General features: G+C 45.6%; 1 protein-coding gene across 3 annotated transcripts in view; it reads left to right on the top strand.

Annotated features, from left to right (window-relative positions):
* The window catches only part of LOC147027839 (mitogen-activated protein kinase kinase kinase kinase 5-like), a 180,226-nt gene that overhangs the window by 34,645 nt on the left and 124,599 nt on the right, over window positions 1-20,982 (top strand). The window contains exon 1 of one of the 3 annotated variants that reach the window (XM_085877496.1): window positions 6,535-6,764. The exons of 1 other annotated variant lie outside the window; for it this stretch is intronic. In XM_085877496.1, coding sequence (XP_085733622.1) covers window positions 6,657-6,764 — 108 coding nt within the window. In that variant the 5' untranslated portion in view covers window positions 6,535-6,656. Of the gene's footprint in view, window positions 1-6,534; window positions 6,765-20,982 lie in introns of those variants that run through there. One more of the 3 variants, XM_085877499.1, reaches the window with a different exon arrangement.

Here is a 20,982-nt window from a genome sequence, read left to right as displayed (position 1 = left end):
CAAGATGCCATTGTAGCTTGGATCTTAGTTTTGACCCAGGAAACCCAAAATCTCAGTGGTTCCGACTCCTCATTCAGCACCCCGAGGGCCCCCCAAAAGGATCTCCAGAGTCCCCGCAAAGATGAATGCATCATCTGCAAAATCAAGGTCAGAGATCTTGACATTTCCAAATGATGCACCTCAGCGTGATCTCTCCAACATCCTCCCCAGAATCCAGTCCATACAAGCGCTGGAAAGAGTGGGGGGCAGTACACACCCCTGATGAACTCCAGTAACAACTGGAAATAAGTCAGAGATGTTGGATGAACAAAGACAGAGAATATGACTGTATGAATGATGTTCCATGTATGATGTTGTATGAATAAGAGAAACCATGAACTGGTCACCAGACTTCACAGCACTCTCAGTACCAGAGTATAGTTCAGACATCAGATTGATCAGTTTTGATGGCACCCCACGAAGACAAAGAATCCTCCAGAGGGCATTTCAATTCACTGAATCAAATGTTTTGCAGGGATAAATATAGGCTGCAAGCAGCCCCTGCCGAAACTTTCATCTGCGTTCAGCGAGGACCCGAAGGACAAGGGTATAGACGATCGTTGACCTCTTTGGTGTAAAGCCTGACTGCTCTGGGCACTCGTGCTCAAGAAAATGATGGCGAACTGATCAAGACATATCTGTGCAAAGACCTTGCCCAGCACTGAGAGCACTATCGCACCTCTGGAGTTGTTGCAGTCCTGGCAATCACCCTTCCCTTTCCAGAGAAGGACAACAAGGCCCCTCTTCCAGTCAGTCAGGATGATGCCTGTGTTCCAAACAGAGCACTTAACTGCATACAATGACATTTAGTGCAGCATTTACACTTGCTTTGAGAACTTCAGCATGGATGCCACAGATTCCAGGAGCTTTACTCCATTTCAACCAGTTCACCACAGCCTGTGTTTCCACAAACAATGGTGGATCACATTTGATTGGAGGGTCAGCAATAGGGATGGCAACACCCCCGACATCCAACTCAACAGCTAGTGGGTCAGCCTGGTACAGCCGCTCAAAGTAATCGGCCCAGCGGGCCTTCACTTCGGACTCCTCTGTCAAGAGCCCTCCACCCTCTGCTCTAACTGCAGTACACCGAGGCACGGGCTAGGAGGAATGCAATGCGCAAATTCCCCTGTAAGCATGACGAGAATCACTTGACCACAAGTGATACTCTACCCCCTCACAGATTCCTCGCACATAGGACTCCTTGTCCACCCTCAGTGCATGTACAGTTTTATGCCTCAACTCCATGAACAGCTCAGCTCTGCCATTAAGCCTGGCCCTGCAACTGGTCAATGGTATCCAGTGTCCCTTCAGAGTCAAAATTCTTCTTTGCCCTGTGGTGAGTTCCAAGACATCCACCAGCAACATCAAGGATGGTGGTCTTGAAGGCACTCCACAAATCTTTAGGATTTCCCCAAACATGCAGATGCCCCCAAATCTCCACTCAGCTTGTTCGCAAACTCCTCAGCTACCCTCTCATCCTTGAGCTTGCCAACATCCAGCCTCGGCTGGGATGGTATCATTCTTCCAGATTTAAGCTGCAACTTCAGAGTTGCCAACACAAGCCTGTGGTTGGTATTGGGGAATTAAGCACTCTGGTGGACCCAGCAGTTCTGCATGATCCTGCAGCGACCATCAATGAGCACGTGGTCAATCTCTTTTGCCACACCAACAGTATTGGAACACCAAGTCCAGCGATGAGCCTGTGGGTGCTGAAACCATGAACTAGTCACCCTAAGTCCATGACTTCATGCAAAGTCAAGGAACTTCGTGCTATTCTGGATCACAGTTCCAGACCCATGGGGACCAACGTATGTATCATAACCATCCCGAGCAGTTCCAGTTGATGCATTGAAATCCCACAAGAGTAGAAGAGATTCTTGCTTGGGGCACTGACCAACAACAGACTCAAGTATGGCATGGAATGCGTCCTTCACGGTGAGATCACTCGCTTCAGTCAGCATATTCAGAGACCAGAGAAATAACACCCAAGGAGTGACGAATCCTTTGTCTCATAATATGCTCTTTGACTGGTGTTGCCTCAATTACCATTGTAATCAGCAACTCTTTGGGAAAGGTAACCATCAGAGCGACCAGACTAATAGTAGGTGTAACCACCCGCCATGATCTTGCCACTATCTGGTCTCCGAACCTCAGAGTGCTGCAATACCGATGTTCAAATGCTTAAGCTCAGATGATACCAGAGATGGGTGATCATCCTCTCTTAGGGATAGGACGTTCCAGGCATCCACCTGAAGGGACCGCCTCAGGTTAACCCAAGGAGACCGTCATCTGGTGGACAACACCTCAGCACCAACCTGAAACACACCATTGCAATTTGACCCAGAGAGGTTAGTTACCCCATGGTTTTCCTCCTCTCATCAAAGATTGGGGGTCCCGAAGGATTTGCCCCAATCCCATTATCCGGTAACTGCCCTCCGGAGAGCAGCTGCACAGGAGGTACTCCCACGGAGTGGGTTTTCAATTTTTTTGCGGTTTTCTTGTAGTTAGCGGAGTGAAGGGTATTACAGTGGCTGGAGTGCAAATCCTGCTACCAACCTCCTAAAAAAAGTAACCCCAGTGCAGGAAGACATCTGCAGACACAGTTGATATGAATGGCTGTTGGCTCACAAGGAGCTCCTTCACCCTTTGACAGGTTTTGTTTTTAATCCTGCTGAGTGTCCATATCATGCACCCTCACCAGGAAACGTGGTGGGGGAGACCGTTTCATCTCCGACAACCCGACCATGAAACAGGTTAGTACAGGTTTACATGGTACCTGCAGCAAGTCATATATCTGATCTGGCCTGACCTGACAATACTGATGCGAATCTGGAAGCTATGATCACACTCAATATTCAGGTCCTTTGATCAGTTATATCGGTAAGTACATGTTTTATAGATAGCTCCCGTCCCTGGTCTAATGGGTAAGGAAATGTCCATGCACTGCGATTTATCTTTATAGTTAGGATTCCCCTTTTATGAAAAACCTAATCTTCTACGTCAGCCGCAAAATGCCCGTTAGTTGCAGACACGCTGAAGAACAGCAAACCCTCTGCTCCCGGCATCCTCCGAGCGCTCGCTGAAATGCGGGTGTGTCAGAGTGGTTCCAGAACCGAAATGCTGCCTAATATGGGCATAACTTGACTCGCGGGGGGGGGGGGGGGATGGAATGCGACAGCCCCCTACAGCGGATGAGTCACGCCGGAAGCAAGGTGGGCCTGAGAGGAATAAGAAGCGAACCCTCTGTTTGGTTTGAGTTGGTTGGTTGGTCTTGTTCGGCTGTTTCTTCTTGGTTCGTGGAGCTCTCCGTGGTCTTTGCTTAGTTCCTGGCTGGGTGTGACTTCTTGGCTCCATCTTGGTCGGTGGTTCTTCGGGGAAGCGACGCGTCGGGCCGGGAAGGATCGGCGCCTCGTCTCACCAGCACGTGTTCCGGAGCGTGAGGGGATCCGCCGGAGCTCGGAAAGGATCATGGATCACGGTGGTTGGGTCCAGCTCGCCCTCGCTGGTGCCCGGTCCGAACAGCTTGAAGGACCACACGAGGTGGTAAGGTCCGAGACAGACCCTGGGCTTCAGCTCACCTGTCCCTCCAAGCTGAAGTCTGCAATAAAGGCATCAGCCACCATTTCTTGTGTGTGTGTGTGTGTGTGTGTGTGTGTGTGTGTGTGTGTGTGTGTGTGTGTGTGTGTGTGTGTGTGTCTGTGTCTGTGTGTGGGCCCTGTCAAGTAAGTAGTGAATTGTATAAGTGCTGTATATATTGCATTGCATTTCTTATAGTCGGTTTAGTTCTGCTCTTACGTGCCTCCTTTATTCCCCACCGATTGTATAAATAAACTCCCATTTGTGAAATATATTCAGCTCGTTCGTGTACATTCTGTCATCGACTGAGCGTGTCGCGTGCTGGGGAAATTAAGAAGGCTGTTGTGACGCAGTAACGGGATAATCGGACCGACGGAACTCGGCGATTAAAACCGCTCGGAATCGCACACTGAACGAGCTCGCTAAGCGGCTCGGTTTCGTACGAGTTCCGTCGAGGGTGTGAAGACTCGGTAAATCGCCAAGTGGTCTCTAGATATTTTGAGATTTGGCGAATAACCCTGTACCACGTGGTGCAAATATTGACGCTTCACGGTCCACAACAAAGGACCCGTATTCTCCGGAGTTTTCCGGAGAAGTACGATCTGAATTCCGGGAGATTGGTCGAGCCGACTTGTGGCTCCATCTGGCGGTCGTGCCGCGGCCGACGTCCCGGCTCTGCAACAATACCACCTCAGGTTAACTCAAGGAGACCGCCGTCTGGTGGACGACACCTCAGCACCACCCCGACACCCACTACCGCAATCTGACCTGGGAAGGTTACCCTGTTGTTTTCCTCCTGTCATTCGATTTATTGAAAAATTATAAAATGCATTTCCAAGACTTTAACATAGCATATTGTCCACCGTAGAAGTGCCTCCTGGTATAAGATAATCTTGTGTCTGGTCTGTAATCATCCAAGGCCAGTTAAAGTTATCTGAAACTCTTCAAATGCAGCCTTCTTTCATGCCGCTGTGAGTGGTCTTTTTATTCTTGCATATGGCAGCTCAGGTGCCCAGAAACTATCATTTTGTTGGGGCACGACGATGCTGCTGATGCTGTGCCCTTACACCAGTTCACTGGAACTCATTTCACCGACCTCAAAAGGATGATGGGCCGAGTCAATCCCACCTTGTGTTAATTCAGTGGCCAACAGGGCTCGAACTCAGGACGCTAATATGCCAAGCCAGCCACCCTATAAACCACTAAGCCAATTCTCAGCTTCCATGAATGGAGTGGTCCAGTGCCATCATTTATTTATGTCGTGCACCTGGCACAACTAAGTGTTGTCCATTGAAGAGTATTTCACTTTGCACAGTCAGTTCATCGTGGAAATAAAAGTAAGGGTGGAGTAACAGTAATGGGTGGATTCAAGAGTAGCAATTTTTTTTTCATAAAAGTCATGTCAGTCAGTCATGCATTTGGTGAAAACGAGAGAAATGATAGCTGAATGTTCCAATTACCTCCATATTATAGGCGTACTGATGGCTCCAGATTGTCTGCCTTGATGACGGCCTTTAAAATGCATGATTACTCATGGTCAGGTACTCAGGTACCAGATCATTGTTCATATGAAAGACACGGCAGACCGATTTGCTATTCTACCTGCAGTGGTCTGTGTTTCGGACTTCTCTCATCCTTTCTGATCCACGTTACTCCCTTTCTATGGAAGAGAAAGATCCAACATCACACAATATGGTGCGCGAGCTTCATATCTGCTTCGATCGTTTACAGAGGGCAGGTACAGGTGTATGGTCGTTGAATCGCATCCCTCCTCCACGTATTGGCAAATGAAATGGCAGCTTTGACAAACAAGCCCACTCGAATCCGCACATTAACTTTCCTCTGAACATCGAATTTTCAGATTTAACGCAGCTCGGTGAGAAATTAGAAATGACAGTAAGGCCTAAGTCACATTTGTTCGAGTGGACCCTACGGCACAGCAGCCGTAGGGTCTACAAAATCTACGGCCACTAGCAATTATAGGGCGGTCGCAGTATTTCCACGGTCACACAATGTAGCAGTCACATATGTTTTTAGTTTTCGGGTAGCCGCACGGGGTATTTATAAATTGTGGAGACCGAAAACGTGGGGGTGCCGCACGGTCTTTGATTTGATGTCACACGGTGACCTTAGGGCGTCCCTGCGGCGGCCATAGAATTTTCAAGGCAGACGCAAGGTGACCGCAGGGGGGCCCTGAGGCAAACGTGCGGCCAGACGGACGGTAACGAGTAGGTTTTTTTTTTACCAGTTCTTTTGTTTCGGCTTGTCGAATTGCTACGGCGAACGTATAAATGAAAAAAAGTTATAACTTCGTGTTATAATTCCACGGCGACCCCTATGGCCTGTAAAATATAGCCATACGGCATAGGGCCACCCTGAGGCCACCTCAGAAACTCTGCGGCCGCCGCCCGTTTCTGTCAAATCAAGGGGGGGTACGGCCGCCGTATCCTCGCCGTAGAGCAAATGTGACTTAGGCATAAGTTATCTGGCAAAGCCATGCGGTCCACTCGAACAAACACCATGGAGCTCCTAAATTTGGAAACCTCTTCTCACGGACCGCCTCCTGCCTCGTGGAGATACCGGGAGGTCCTCAATGAATCGTGGCTGTGTCACTGCCGGTCGAACGATCATCTTTCTCACATCGGTTGTCGTGCAGCAGATCTCTGCGTCGCCGATCAGTTGCAGAGAGCTCCGATCACCTGCAAGCTGAGAAGCAAAGGTGTTCACCCCTCCCGAAACTCTCGACATCAGTATTACTGCATAAAACGGCCTGGAAGTTTTATTTAATTCTCGGATTTAACATTTCTCCTTTGCCTCTTAACTATCTCTTGTGTTCAATTTGTTTGTGTCAACGTTTGTGCGATTTAGTCTCTACTATAATGGAGCATGTAAGCGCTAAGCCCAACAAACAACAACATTTACTGCCTTTGGGCGGGGAAAGAGGGAGAGCCAGCGAGTCCGTTTTTGGGATCTGAGTTGGGGTGCTTCGCACCTCTTCTGATTACGAAGATTACTTACCGTCGGTTTACAGTGAAGTTATGAACCCGGCCGTGTCCCCAAGGGTGGACATCTCGAAGAAAAACCCACAGGAGGATTTTGATGTGATCCAGCGGATCGGAAGCGGGACCTACGGTGAAGTGTACAAGGTGGGGCCGAGATGTCTGACTTTGTCTGTGTATGTACGTGTATCGTTGGAGCCTTTCCTTCCTTGTTGCTTTGTTTGAAGGGCTCCATATGGTGCTCACAAAACTTTCTTGAACTCCTCGTTAGTTTGGAAAAGTTTGCGGGGGCATTTGAACGCTTTGAGGATAGGACGGTAACTTGCATGTGTTATGAAAAGCGTTTAATCCCAAGTACTTTCATTGGACTTTAGTTCATGAATGTATGGTGAAACGGCGACTGAGTTGTTTTTCAGTCGGAGAGCGGTCTCCCCGGAAAGGTCGCGGCAGCAGGAGTGGAAAAGCTTGAATGGGATTATATAGGTACCTGGATGCATTGTAGGTATGGTACAAGGGGATATTGGCTTGTGTGCATGGAAGGTAGCTGGTGTGTGGATGAGTGGTGGAACTCGAGTTGGTGTACTGTTGGCATGATGGGCCGAATGGCCTCCTGAACCAAAATTCCTTGTGTGTCCTCATGTGTTTTGGTGCCACTTCATCTAGTGTCGATCATTTGATTCATATACTACTTGCTCAAATGTCCATTGGGATCTGTAAGTTCCAGGAAAGTTCCTTGAGTCACATTGTGTGATGACCAATTTACCAAATGTCTCATATTTTTGGTATGCATGTCCAGTGTTGACTTGTGCAAATATTCGAGATGGACAAGAATGATGCGACAGGCCAAAACAACATGGTGCAGTATTTGAGATATTAAGTGGTACGCATCATCGGCATGTGCTCGGTCCAATGTGAACACAATCAAACATTTCTCCATTACATAACCACCACCCCCTTTTCCTCTCTATTATTTTGTTTTTATTATATTATTATTATTATTTCATGCTTATCAACACTCCCACCATCACTCCAAGCCCCAACTCGATTAATGTCCTTTAAAACACAATATGTGAGGGTACTTCATTTATCAGCCTTTCTGACACAATTGGGACAGTGACATGAACATTTTCCACGTCTCACTTGTCTGCCCATTAGGTGAGTGTGCCAGGCAGCTGAGAGAGAATCGTTCAGATCTAATGGAAGTTTGTGCAGCTTCTTGCAGCTGATACCCCCCAAGAGACGACTAAACTGCATTCATTTTGTCCTCTGTCTGCTTGTCCCAGGCACCTCTTTGTCTGCGAGCCTTTTAACGACCTCTCAATGCCGCCATCTGTTGTCGTCGATGATATTAGATTGGTTAAATCGACATATTCCAATCAGTTGTGTCTTGGGTTATTTCACATTTGCACAAGCAGACATTGCATTCCATTGAAACTTCAGTTCAACTTGGAATGCGAGATGAGGGAAGGAAGCGTGACAGAAGGGGAATCTGGTTTTTTTTTAAAAAACTTACAGGGTCCAGCAGGTATTTTGTGTTATTGATTTTGTTTACTACATGTTGTTGAGAAATATTTCCTGTTAACAGAGTGCATTTGGTAACCATGTAAGGTGTTGACTTAATGGTTAGGGTGGTGGGCTTTGGATCCTATGGTCTTGAGTTCAAATCCCGCTCAGCTGTTGAATTAATACCAGTAGGGGTTGACTCTGTCTGTCATCCTTCTGAGGTCGGCAAAGTGAGTGCCAGCATGCTGGTATACTGGGAAGGAGTGGCGACCCGTCCAGGATTGTGCCCAATAGCCAATGAGACTGCTAAGGCAGCACCAACGCTCTGCAGAGTGTGGTCCCAATGGATGGATGGATTGGGTAACCAGTTTACCTCACTTGCTGAACTTTTTCCAAAGTTCACCTGTAAACTGATTTCTTGGTCATGAAACTCTGATTTATTCCAAGGAATTAATTGTATGCCTTTGTAATGAGTTGTCTCTGCCTTTTCTTTTTTTATAGGTATACCTTTCTGCAAGGCAAGCCTGACCTTCAAAGCTTTAATTTTTTTAGATCCTCATGGAGGATCTCTCAGTCTTACTCACATTGTTGTTCTTGTGGACTTTTTGTTTCACAGCCTACAATTTTCATCAAAACTTCCTGAAACTTGGCGTATATATGTAAAAATATCCTGCGCAGACAGTAACGATCTCCGATTTTGAAAATTCCTCCCAGAAAAAAAGTTATGACGTCAAAATATCTCCGCTTATGGAAATCGCCTAAAAAATTATCTCAAACTAGGCAAGCTTTTTGAATTCTGTTTGCAGGAATCGAACAGGGTATTAGCAGAGATTAATTACTGCACATATGCATCACTATGACGTCATATCAATTTTTATGACATCATTCCTATTTTTTGACATTTTTTTTTTTGTTTCACAACCCAGAGCTTTCATCGGATCTTCGTGAAATTTGCCATGTATATGCAGAAAGCCCACACGCAGGAAGTACCCATCTCCGATTTTGGAAATTCTTCCTAGAAAAAAAAGTTGATGTCATTAATATCGCCGCTAATGGAAATCGCCTATGCCATTATCTCTGAAACTAGGCAAGCCGTTTGTTTGCGGGAATCAAGTCGGGCATTAGCACAGATAATTTATCGCAAACCTGATATATCACAATGAGTCATATTCGTTTTTATGATGTCATCATTAAGAGAACGAGGATCTTAGCTCATTCGAGCTTGTTTCACCCCACCCCTCTGACTAGGTTGGAGACAGAGATTAAATAAGCTCCGACCGACTGATCATCTGTCCATGTACTTTTGTGTATACGATATTTCAAAAAACATTGAACATTTAGCTTTCATATTGCAGACATCTATTTCTCATGACATTATCTCAGCGGCGATTGGCTGAATTATCTTGCCATGGCAACCACCTCGGTAACTTTGCTTGTGTACACTATCTATCTATAATTCCAGCAGTGTGTGTGTGTGTGTGTGTCTGTGTGTGTGTGTGTGTGTGTGTGTGTGTCTGTGTGTGTGTGTGTGTGTGTCTGTGACCGCTGTTTCTCGACAACCACTGGTCCGATCTAATTAAAACTTGCCAGGTATATTGCGGGGGACCTGAGGATGTGCCTTTTCATGGTTTGATATTAATCGGACAAGTGCTTCCCAAGTTATGGCCATTTATTTACCAAACCAATGACAAGACACGCTGTTGCGTAGGTGTGGCCGATGGGGAAGGGAAGCTCAGCCGCGTTTGCCATTACCGTTTACAACGTACGGACTTCCGGATAGTGATGACTTCGTGTATTCTAATAATTTCTCTATTTCTTATGCGCATTTATTGATAAACACAATGCCCCAAGTTATGATCGTTTTCATATTAGACGGTGCATAAATTTTGGTAACATCAGAGTGCTGGTATGCTCCGAACCAGGAAGTAAATTTTTTTTCTTTCTCTTCTCTTCTCTTTTTTGTTTTTCCTTGCCACGACGTTGCGAAAAGGTAAAATACTTTGGCGCGAATTGAATAATTGGGTATTAAAACTAAATTGCGAATAATCGTAACTGCGAATAATATGCGAACTTCCGGGTCACGCACGTCCGGGCACGCGAGAGCGAAGAAACGGCTCGTGTGGTTGTTGTTTGTTGCTCGCGGTTTGAATATCTATTTATTAATTTATTATTATTATTTTTTTTACGGGCACATACTAGTATTTAAAAAATTGTGAGACATTTAGCTTTCATATTACACCGATCTATTCCTCATACCACCCAAAAGGTGAGGGAGCTAGAGTATCAGCTCCTTGGTTTTTTTTTGTTTTTTTGGGGGGTGTTTTTAATGTTAAGCTTTACATTGATTGGTCTTGTATAATATTCCTCCCAGCAGGTTGTGATTAATACAAACAACTCATGGTTATGATGTTTAAACTAAGCAATGAATATGTGGGAAATTGATCAATTCATAAAGCATGCAAGTTTGAAGCAGACTTTCAATCAATAAAATCGAAAAATGCACAATTATATGCTATATCATCACCGAGGCCATGTTAGTCGAAAATGTGGTCATTTATGTCATATTTCATAGATAAGCATGAATAGAAGAAGTGAAAAGCACATGATATTCCTCCAAATATAATAAACTAACATTAACAACGATGCAGTAGTAATGAAAAACCACTAGTTAGCCCAGCTGTCCAGCAATTTAAAGGCAGGTCGGTCTGTCGTTTACATCACTGAGTGGTCTTTATTCAGGTCACTAGTGAAGCTTTGCACAACATTTGTTACCTCCACCGCTGAAGGTGGACAGGGAAATGTATTCACTCCTGTTTGTTTTTGTCTTTGTCTTGTTTGTCTATGAGCAGGGTTGTGGACAGATTTGGATGGAACTTGGACAGGTTTGGTGTATGACAGGGATGAATTGACCAAAAACCTAAATTGTATGTAACACAATATGTCAAGTTGTGGACAAATTATGACAAAACTTGGTGGACTGGTTGATTAGGTGACAAGAACAAGCTGGTTAGATTTTGGTTCCTGTTTGGATGCAGAACCAGCTTATCGGTGGGATACAAAACGTAAACTGTTCATCCTGGTGGAGTTATGTGCTCCACTGAGTGACATTCTTGTTTTCTCTGCAGTTTCCATTCAGTGTCACATATTCTTCCCAGCAATGAGTGAATGAATTTCCTCAAGCCACTGGAACGAGAAGCTTTTGATAAGGGGAACCATTTTTTTTTCGACTGCCACACATTGTTATTGCAGGACTCAAATACAGAACGATAAATACAAGCTAAAAATTATTGTGTGTGTGTGTGTGTGTGTGTGTGTGTGTGTGTGTGTGTGTGTGTGTGTGTGTGTGTGTGTGTGTGTGTGTGTGTGTGTGTGTGTGTGTGTGTCCGTCCGTTTCCATCCCATTCCCAAACCTTTGGAAGACCCACTGCTGATCCATTTTGTCAATGGTAATATGAAGTGTGGCTGTCATTATGCGAGTAACACCTTGAGACCTATCTGTTGTAAACATTCCTGTAAATATGGGAAACCTTTGTGGAGACATAGCTTGAAATACCAGTTTATCAGTGTGGTCGCGACCCTGCCGATGTCAAAGTCTATCATTATTCTTGCACCGTGGCAAACCTTTATAACTATATATATATGGGTGTGTGGTGTGAAATATATACATATATATGTAATCAAAACATGTGAAGTATGATGAGTGCTCCCCCGATCCCCATTAGACACAGTCCTACACCAAAGCATCACCACCAACACAGAGGCCTCAGCCCGGTGACTCTCAAACAGACAAAGATTACATGGTCAACATCAGTTAAACATCAAACAGAGCTACTGATCAAGATTTTGGGCTTATTTGCCCTCATCAAGATGGCATACTGATAAATATGTAACCAATGATGACCACATTCGTCATTTATACATCAGACACCTGACTGGTGTAGGACTGTGTCCAATGGGGATCGGTCGGAGGAGTGCTCGTCACACTCCATATGTTTTTATTTGTCTGCCGATCACATCAGGTGCCTTCTGGTTGAATGGTTTGCATTAAGAGGAACAATCGGCTGGGTAGTAGACGGACAGTTGTTCTGTGTGGATTATGCGGTTTTACCTTGAGACATAATTCACAGTGCTCACCATAACAGTCAGGAGGTGCATCTGATTATCCATCTATCCATCTATCCATCTATCCATACATCCCGTTCTTGGATGACTTGGAAGACTTGGATGCATGGTGCGAATGACATATATATATATATATATATATATATATATATATATATATATATATATATATATATATATATATATATATATATATATATATATATATATATATATATATATATATATGTCATTCGCACCATGCACTCGTCCGGCCTTACCGGACTCACCTCGTCACAGCCTGCCACGAGGGAGCATACCGTCTCCCCTTGTCCCTGTGAGAGGTTAATCTGACCCTCGCATTGGGTCTCAAAACATTGCACCCGCTCAACCTCAATGTCCCCTCCCAGTTCTACTCCTGTGTGCCCCTCTTTAGTTTTGTGCAATTCGTCCCCCTCTTTTGATTTCTGCGTCTCCGTCACCTCTTTTAATTCCTGCGTTTCTTTTATTATTTCCTTCATCCCCTGTCCGAGTTTACCGGTTTCTCCCTTAATTATCGTGATGTCACTCGTCGCCTCGACCTCACCCGTCGTCATCGCGGTCTGAACAACCTCCACACTCCCCCTTGACTCGGTCCTTTCTTTAAATTTGATGCTACAGCTCCGCCATCATTTTTGTCACCCGCCTTAAGCATTTGCATATTCACATCCATTCGGTTTTCCATATTTATTCCCATGCTCTTCATTTCACCTCATTTCGTTTTTCATGTTTTGCATATTTCCATTCATTTCGTTTTTCATGTTTTTTAGTATTTCCACCGACTGGCTCAAGTCAAATGGCCCTGGCGAAGCCGATCCGCCACGATCGGTCACAGATCCGACAGGGTTTGTTCGGTCCTCCATGGGGGGAATTTGATGCAGGGGGAGCTCATGCACCGCCCTGCCGCCCCCAATGCTACCTCTGGGTCTGATCGCAGGGAGAGGTTTTCTTGCCTAGTGTTGTCCTGGGCCATGGATTCTTCTAACATTAATTCAGAACCCACCTGTACCAGTCCGTCTTGGTCCTCCATGGTCCGTGCTGAGAATTAAATAAAATTTAAATCCTGCTCTTAATTTGGAGGGAAAGGGGGGATTGTCAAGCACACCCCTGGTCCGAATCGCGTGAATTTTTTGTGGAGGCGTGGGGTTCGAATCCCACTCCTGACACCAAACTGTTGCGGGCCAGGGGTCGGTGGCGAGAACGACCACTCGGTGGGGGAGGTTACGTCGTCTCCCACCAGACTCCCTGGAATTGTAGGCCGGCGCTCCGGATAACTCCGTGAGACGGTGGGTCGCTTAACCGACCGTGAACACCAATACCTCCACCGCGTAGCGTCGGGTCTTTTTTGTCTAGAACCAATTTACCTAATTAACTACACGGTGTCATCTACCAGGGAACCATGCCCTCGGCACGTCTTGCTCGAACCGGGTCACTCTACCGAATGCGGTAGAGTTCCAACTTCCGACTACCAACTCCGGTTCGGGTGTATTCAAGTGGAACTGCCAAAGCTATGCCGGCTGGCATGAGCAGATTATCGGGTATAAAAACCCAGCTAAAACTCAAATCCGAACCATGCTGGACCAATGAAAGGAAGGACGGAAATGAACTGGGAACATTTCTACAGTAATTTATTTACAACAAAGAAGACAGAGCAAGACTTATCGCAGAATATACAAGCAGGAATTTACAATGTTCAAAAACACTTGAACAGTTTCTACTTAGAAGACGGGCCCACACACTCAGATGCACACTCGGATGATTTATTAAAAGACCCCCGCAGCCAGAGAGGGAGAGACGAGCTGGGGGTCGCAGTTCGCTTGGGTACCTGCACGTTGAAGGGAGGGGGTGCTCCACGGCGCAGCACCTGCTAATGGTCGTGCGGCTCGGCCCATAGTAACATGCGTGGGGCTCGTGCCTGTGAGGGGACACGAGCGGAGCAGTCGGAGTCCCAGGGCGGAGATCAGGGTCACGGACGGGACCCAGGAAAATTCCAACGAATGCCAGCTAAATGCAGAACTCCACTCAAACGTCCCAGACTCGAGCTCAAAACCGCATGACGCACACCATCCAACTCAACTCCTCTAAAAAACTTTCACACTCAGAGGATCTCGTCGTATTTTTATGGACCTCCCCAAACGGGGCGTGGGCTCTGTGAAACAGACGTCACCGTCCACCCCAATTGGACAAGGCCCCCACGGATCCGCCCCTTTCTGGGCGGGGTCTCGGCCAGACCGGGAAAACCCCGCCCCCTACAGGCGTGTCTGGATCCGCCAAGAAGAAACCACTGCAAGAGTATCTTGCCTCGGACAGCCAGTCACCGGTTGGGCGGGTGAAGCGCTTGTTTGGGAGCAGGTTGTTGGTTTGTTTGTTGGATGGTCTGAGGATGGTCTGTTGGATGGTCGTTAGATGGTCTGTTGGATGGTGGTTAGATGTAATAACCTACCTAAAAGGACATCGCAACGTACATCTTTGATTCTCCCACGAGACAAAAGGAAGGGACCTGTCTCACATGTACTTAACGGAATAACTGACTCTTGGGACATCTGTATGTTTGAATGCATATGGTTTCCAGATCCTTAACAATATATATGTATATATTGTTTCGGCTGTGGAAATTCGCAATACACCATCAAGGGTCCTTAGATCAGTTATGCCGCTAAGTTTATGTGCAGGTAGGTCCCCACCGTTGTTTAAAGGGATTTTCTTCGTGTTCACCGGGCTGCGACTCTTTGAGATAGCCATTTTTCTTTATCTGACGTTATTTTGAGCCACCATTGCCACAAACCTCCACGCAAATAACAACCGCCACCAACTACGCCACAACACCCACCACACTCACACCACCCCCACAACAATCACCACCATCTTCGCCACTACGCCCGCTTACGAATGCCATCCTCCGCGGACCACGGTAAGACGGTTTCCGCGGCAGAAACCGTCCGAGAAGGATTGGCAGAACAAAAGCTCTTGTGAGGCCTGTGGGGTTTTTCCCCGCACTTGGTGTGAAGGAAAGGGGAGGGCAGCTTGCCGCCTATTGGTGGATGCACAGCGTGAGGCGGTCGGGGTGAGGGAACGCCCCTTTTTGGGAACCTTCTTGAAGGAAGGCGGAGCCAAAAACGGGAAGGAACGAAGGGCGGAGCTCCACGCTATATAAGGCGGACCACGCACGAGGCTCACTCTCTCTGTCGGGTCGAGTTGGATTCTACTCGCTCTCTTGGTGGACGTCATCTTCGAGGTCTCTCTTGGTGGTCGAGGTCAGGCTTTCTCGTCTTGGCGTTGGGCGACCTGTCGGTGAAGGCGCGGGCCGGTGGCGAGTCCGAGCGACGCCACGGAGACGCAGACGGGAGGCACAGTCCTGCCGGCTGTGTGGTGCGAATCTGCGCGTCTGGCGAGCGACGCCGGAGAGAACTCACCGACCACGTCATCACAAAAGCCGAGAGCAGGCACGGCTACGCTAACTGCCGTGGGAACAAGGCGTCGCAACCTGCCCACCGTCGCACCTCGAGGGGGCAGGTAACCAGCACGGTCTCGTGGGCTTTTTCGGTCATCCACGGCCCACGACCATAAAGGGGTCATTCGATGTCAAATCATCAAAGAATCTGCCATCATCTCTCAGATTTTTGTAAAACTTTGGGAACCAATTGGGACCTATGAAAAACGGCAAGAACTCAAATATTTTTGCTAACAGCCTCTTAATTAGTGAGATACAGACTAACGAACTTTGGACTAATTAGCACAACGTAGCAAATTCAAATGGCCATATCTGTAAAAGTATAACACCGAGAGAGCTGGTTTTGGTGTCATTTTAAAGGTAGTTTCATGCCCTATGAATTTGTCTGGGCAACATTTTCCTACCTCCAACCACAAAAAAGTTATCACAAAATATAAACTTCAATCGTGATTCCCCAAAAAATGTATCCTTCAAATTTCCTCAAATTCATCCCAGAGGTACCTTGTGATGTCAAGAAGCTTCCACATAAGTTTTGTGATGGGCACTCCAATAGTTTCTGAGATATGAGCAATAATGTACATGTACGTATGGCATATAGGTTCGAAAATCAGCATTTGTGATGTATTATACAATCATTCTAACCTAGCCATGACAGGGAACACAGGGAACGACCATCAATTGCTTTGAAGTAGCATATACTTTCATTTTCAACTGGGCCTGAGGGGAAGAAACAAGTGCTGCTGTTGCTGCATTGAAGAGGAAATTGAAAGCCTAAATCAGGTTGGTGAACACTGTGTACTTGAACTCACTTATTGATTGTATAATACATTACAAATGCTGATTTTCGAACATATATGCCTTACGTACATGTACATTATTGCTCATATCTCAGAAACTATTGGAGTGCCCATCACAAAATTTATGTGAAGCTTCTTGACATCATAAGGTACCTCTGGGATGAATTTGTGGAAATTTGAAGGATACATTTTTTGGGGATTCACGATTGAAGTTTATATTTTGTGATAACTTTTTTGTGGTTGGAGGTAGGAAAATGTTGCCCAGACAAATTCATAGGGCATGAAAATACCTTTAAAATGACACCAAAACCAGCTCTCTCGGTGTTATACTTTTAGAGATATGGCCATTTGAATTTGCGACGTCGTGCTAATTAGTCCAAAGTTCGTTAGTCTGTATCTCACTAATTAAGAGGCTGTTAGCAAAAATATTTGATGTCTTGCCGTTTTTCATGGGTCCCAATTGGTTCCCAAAGTTTTGCAAAAATATGAGAGATGACGGCAGATTCTTTGATTTGACATGGAATGACCCAAAGGTTTACGAACCCCGTTTACCTCCCTGCCTATGGGGAGGGTTTTCCTGTTGTTTTTGTATGCATTCTGTGGCGCCGTGTCCTGTTAAGTGCATGTACATTCTCATTGTAGTCGGTTGTATTGCTTTTTATTTTCCTTGCTCGTAAATACGTGCATGATTCCTTGCTTGTGTTGTGTGTGCAATATGTGCTTTATAATAAATGTCCTTGTGTGCAACGTATCCCGTTCGTCGCGTCCTCCTTTCACCACATTGAAAGTGCCATCTTGCATCATGGAATGAGTAGTGGGTTTTGAACACCCGAGTAAAGAAGAATCTGAACCGTCAAGGTCGGCGATAACACCGCTCGGTTATCCCTGTAGCACGGAACGAACCGCTTAAGCGGTTCGTGTCCTAAGCCGACCTGCGGCGTGGTGCAACCCCTCGGTAGGTTACCCGCGCGGGTATTTAGGTTTATCGACATTCGGCGATTCACCCTATTTCGCGCGGGTGGGCAATTGGCACGACCGTGGTCAGGTTAAACCCCCACCCGTGACTGGCTCCTGGCGGTAGTTCCAGGAGGGTCACGACTGAATTGTCTGTCCGGTGGGCGACGCGGCTGCCATTAGAGGTACGCGGCCGATCGCATGCCAGGTGGGCCAGAATTTGTAACGATATATATATATATATATACACACACACATGTCGGTCCACCAGCAGCAGCAATAGTGGGGTTGCTGGTAAACAGGCCGTCAAACTATTCCCAGTTATGTAGAGGTAGTAGGGTATTCAGTAATACCTCCTCCACTTTCATGAGAGGGGTTTGCTGGTGGACCTTGTGCGTCCTGGGGTGGGGGGGGGGGGTGACCAAAGCACATATAAGGCAGAGGGTGTAAGACCAGAAGGGGATGGAAGAAGACCGAGAGACCACCGATCTGTCTGTGATGGCAAAGTGTTCAGCCCATAGACTCAGTTTCATCACCAGAGATTGCAATGATCTTGAAGGCATTGGTTTCCACCTGAAATGCTGCGTGACAGGTATACACATCAAGTTTTGCCTGCTGAACAATATCCCATGCAAACAATTGTGGCAATACTCTGTTTCAGTAGGAACTGTATGCAAGACTGAAGATGGTCTGTGAAAATGGTGCTGTTAATAATTCAGGTGATCAAGTAACATAAAGCCACAGTTCTTTAAAGGTGATGCTTCAAGTGTGTCATACACATTATAATGGTGCTCAAACAAATTTTGCCATAATAACTTTACTGTAAATACAGGTAAAAATGTGAACAAGGAAGGGTAAGTTGTACCTTCGCGTGAGCTGGCGTCAAATGGCATGTATGTGCTCGAAAAACACCGCAGAGAACAATTTGCCAAACCACAATTTTGAAACTGGCATCAGACCACTAACATTGAAATGTGTAAATCTGTAAAAGAGTGTTATTTACAGCTTAATCCAAGTTGGGATTGTTCAGTAACAATCACCTCAAATTTGTTTGGCAGAGAGCAGAACAGTGTTTTAGTTTATTTACATCTCCAGTGAAGCAAGGTGGAGGACTGCAATAAGTTTTTGGCACCATTTCATCTGATGGTGTACAGGTCATGTACGCAAACTGTTGCTAACAAGTGTTGCTCCAAGCCGATTCTCACCCATCCTGCCATTCCCTCAGGAATATGATTCGTCTGTTGAGAAATTGCTTTCCAGAAAGACATTGATCCCAAGTCTCCGGTTAACTTGGTCAAATGGTATCTTAATGATAAACAGGGCAAAATAATGCTTGTATCTAAGACTTTGACTGCATATAGTCCAGGTATTAACATTATTTAGGCTTTTTGGGACCTATATAGAATCTGGGAAGGCCAAATGGCAATCAGGAAACTTGGCTGAATTGTGCAGTGTGATGCAGAATAAGGGGGAAATTTTTTTTTATGATATTGGTGGATGGTAATCTTTCTTTTTCTTCCTTGGTCTTTTATTGGAGAAAAGTAGATAGTAAAGGGTCTGACAGCTTAGCTCATGTGTAGTGTCTGCACCTTTGAGCCATCTAGTTTGGGTTTGATTCCTGACCTAACTGTAAAACGCATATTTGTGCTTGGCAGACACATTGGCAGACATTGCATCAACGAGCAAACTGTTCTTTTGAGATGACTTTAATCCCAGGGTGACCAGCTCTCATGAAAAATATATAAGGGACACTGAGGCAGGGGCCAATGGAGCTTCCATCGGCCGATTATGTGGGGTGAAAAGACAGTGCCACTTGTGTGGGTGGGGGGACTCTGGAGTGAAGCTCCATAAGTTATGATATTTAAAGTGTTAAAATGAGGTTCGGTTTTAATTATTTAAATAAACCACTAATATTATGTATTTAATTATTTAAAATTAATTATTAGGTATTATGTATTTAATTATGCTATCGATGAGGTTTTAAGAATTTTAATTAGCCTTGAGATTTAAAGTATTCAATTAAGCTACCAGGTTTTAAGTATTTACATGAGCAATGAGGTTTTAATTATTTAGATATCCCTGAGATGGCTTCCAGAGCATGTTAAGGTCACACTGCGTATTTATGGGCCAGCAGCTGCGTCATGGTAATTGGCATCATAAGCGAAATAAACACAAATGCTGAGAATACGGGACAAGCGGCATCCCGGCAAGGTGTGAAACAGGATGCAGGACACTTGGCTGTAAACCGGGATGATCCTGTAAAATATGTGACAGCTGGTCCACAGTTGTAAAGCCACCTGTCCCTTCCACTATCATTCACTGGTGGACATGAAATATTTCGCAGTATGTTCTTAAAAGGAGTAGGACATTGTGTCCCAATCCTTTCCAAATTCTAAAATATTGCCCTCGCCTATTGGGAGGCACTGCATCAACAGCAGAACCACCTCCAGAAATGATGTTGCCAGGAGCTATAAACTATGAGATTGTGAATCTACAAACTTTTGTAAGAAGCAAGTCAAACTTTTAAAATCCAGATCGATTTTGGGTGTATGAAAGTTGTTTTTTTTGATAGTGAAAGGTCTTCCATTATACATGTGGTGAAAATGCTGACCACAGCTTAGCCTTTCGTCGATGTTACTTCCATATCGATAAAAACCTTGTTTGCATGTACCTGACAGCTAGAGCTTAGCCATGAATACCCACATTTTCACATTTGTAATTACTGTAATATGAGGTGTATTCTTTTTGATCCCATTTCGGAAAGTGGGAAGTGTTTGGCACATACCGATTGTAGGTGACATTTTGTGAGCGAAGCTGACTCGGAAGTATATCTCTAACGCTGAACTGTACACATTGCTGATGTTTTCCTTCCACTCGAAGCATGTTGGTTAAACATATTGCGGTGTGAATTTCTCGTCACGGAATGCACACTGCAGGTCTGCTTGCCTCGAGTACCTTGAGTCGTGAAATGTTTTTTTTTGTTTGTTTTTTTGAACTTGCTCTGCCATGCAGTGATCTAGTTGCCTTGGGCTTGATAACACGTTGCCTTTGCTGCCGACCCAGAGAAATATAACTGATAGTTCTTTGCTAAACTGTCCTGAATGTGTGTAAACATGTTTTTGTTTTTCCTCTGCATGCATGGTCTCACTTTTATGAACTTCCTTAGCAGCTCTTCCAAGCCTGGTGTTGGCTTAGTGGTTATGGTGGCGGCTTGGGATCCTAGGGTCCTGAGTTCAAGCCCCGTTGGCCGCTGAATTGATTTCCACCAGGGGGTTGACTCAGCCTGTCATCCTTCCGAGGTTGGCAAAATGAGTACCAGTGTACCGGTAAGGGGGACATTGCATCAGCAGCATAGCCGTGTCCCAACCAATGACGCAACCAGCAGCTACAGGCTGCACTAGAGAGAGAGAGAGAGACAGAGAGAGACAGAGAGAGACAGAGAGAAGCTCTTCCAACAAGATTGCTATTCGATAACCATAATCTTCCCTTTAATTAATTCACTTCAATTTGCGTCTATCCT

This window comes from Eptatretus burgeri, chromosome 4 (genome assembly GCF_056783735.1).
Source record: "Eptatretus burgeri isolate ZD-2024b chromosome 4, Ebu_testis_v1, whole genome shotgun sequence".
Taxonomy (NCBI): Eukaryota; Metazoa; Chordata; class Myxini; order Myxiniformes; family Myxinidae; genus Eptatretus; species Eptatretus burgeri.
The sequence above is the reverse complement of the archived record's forward strand: the minus strand, read 5'-3'. Positions and strand labels throughout refer to the sequence as shown.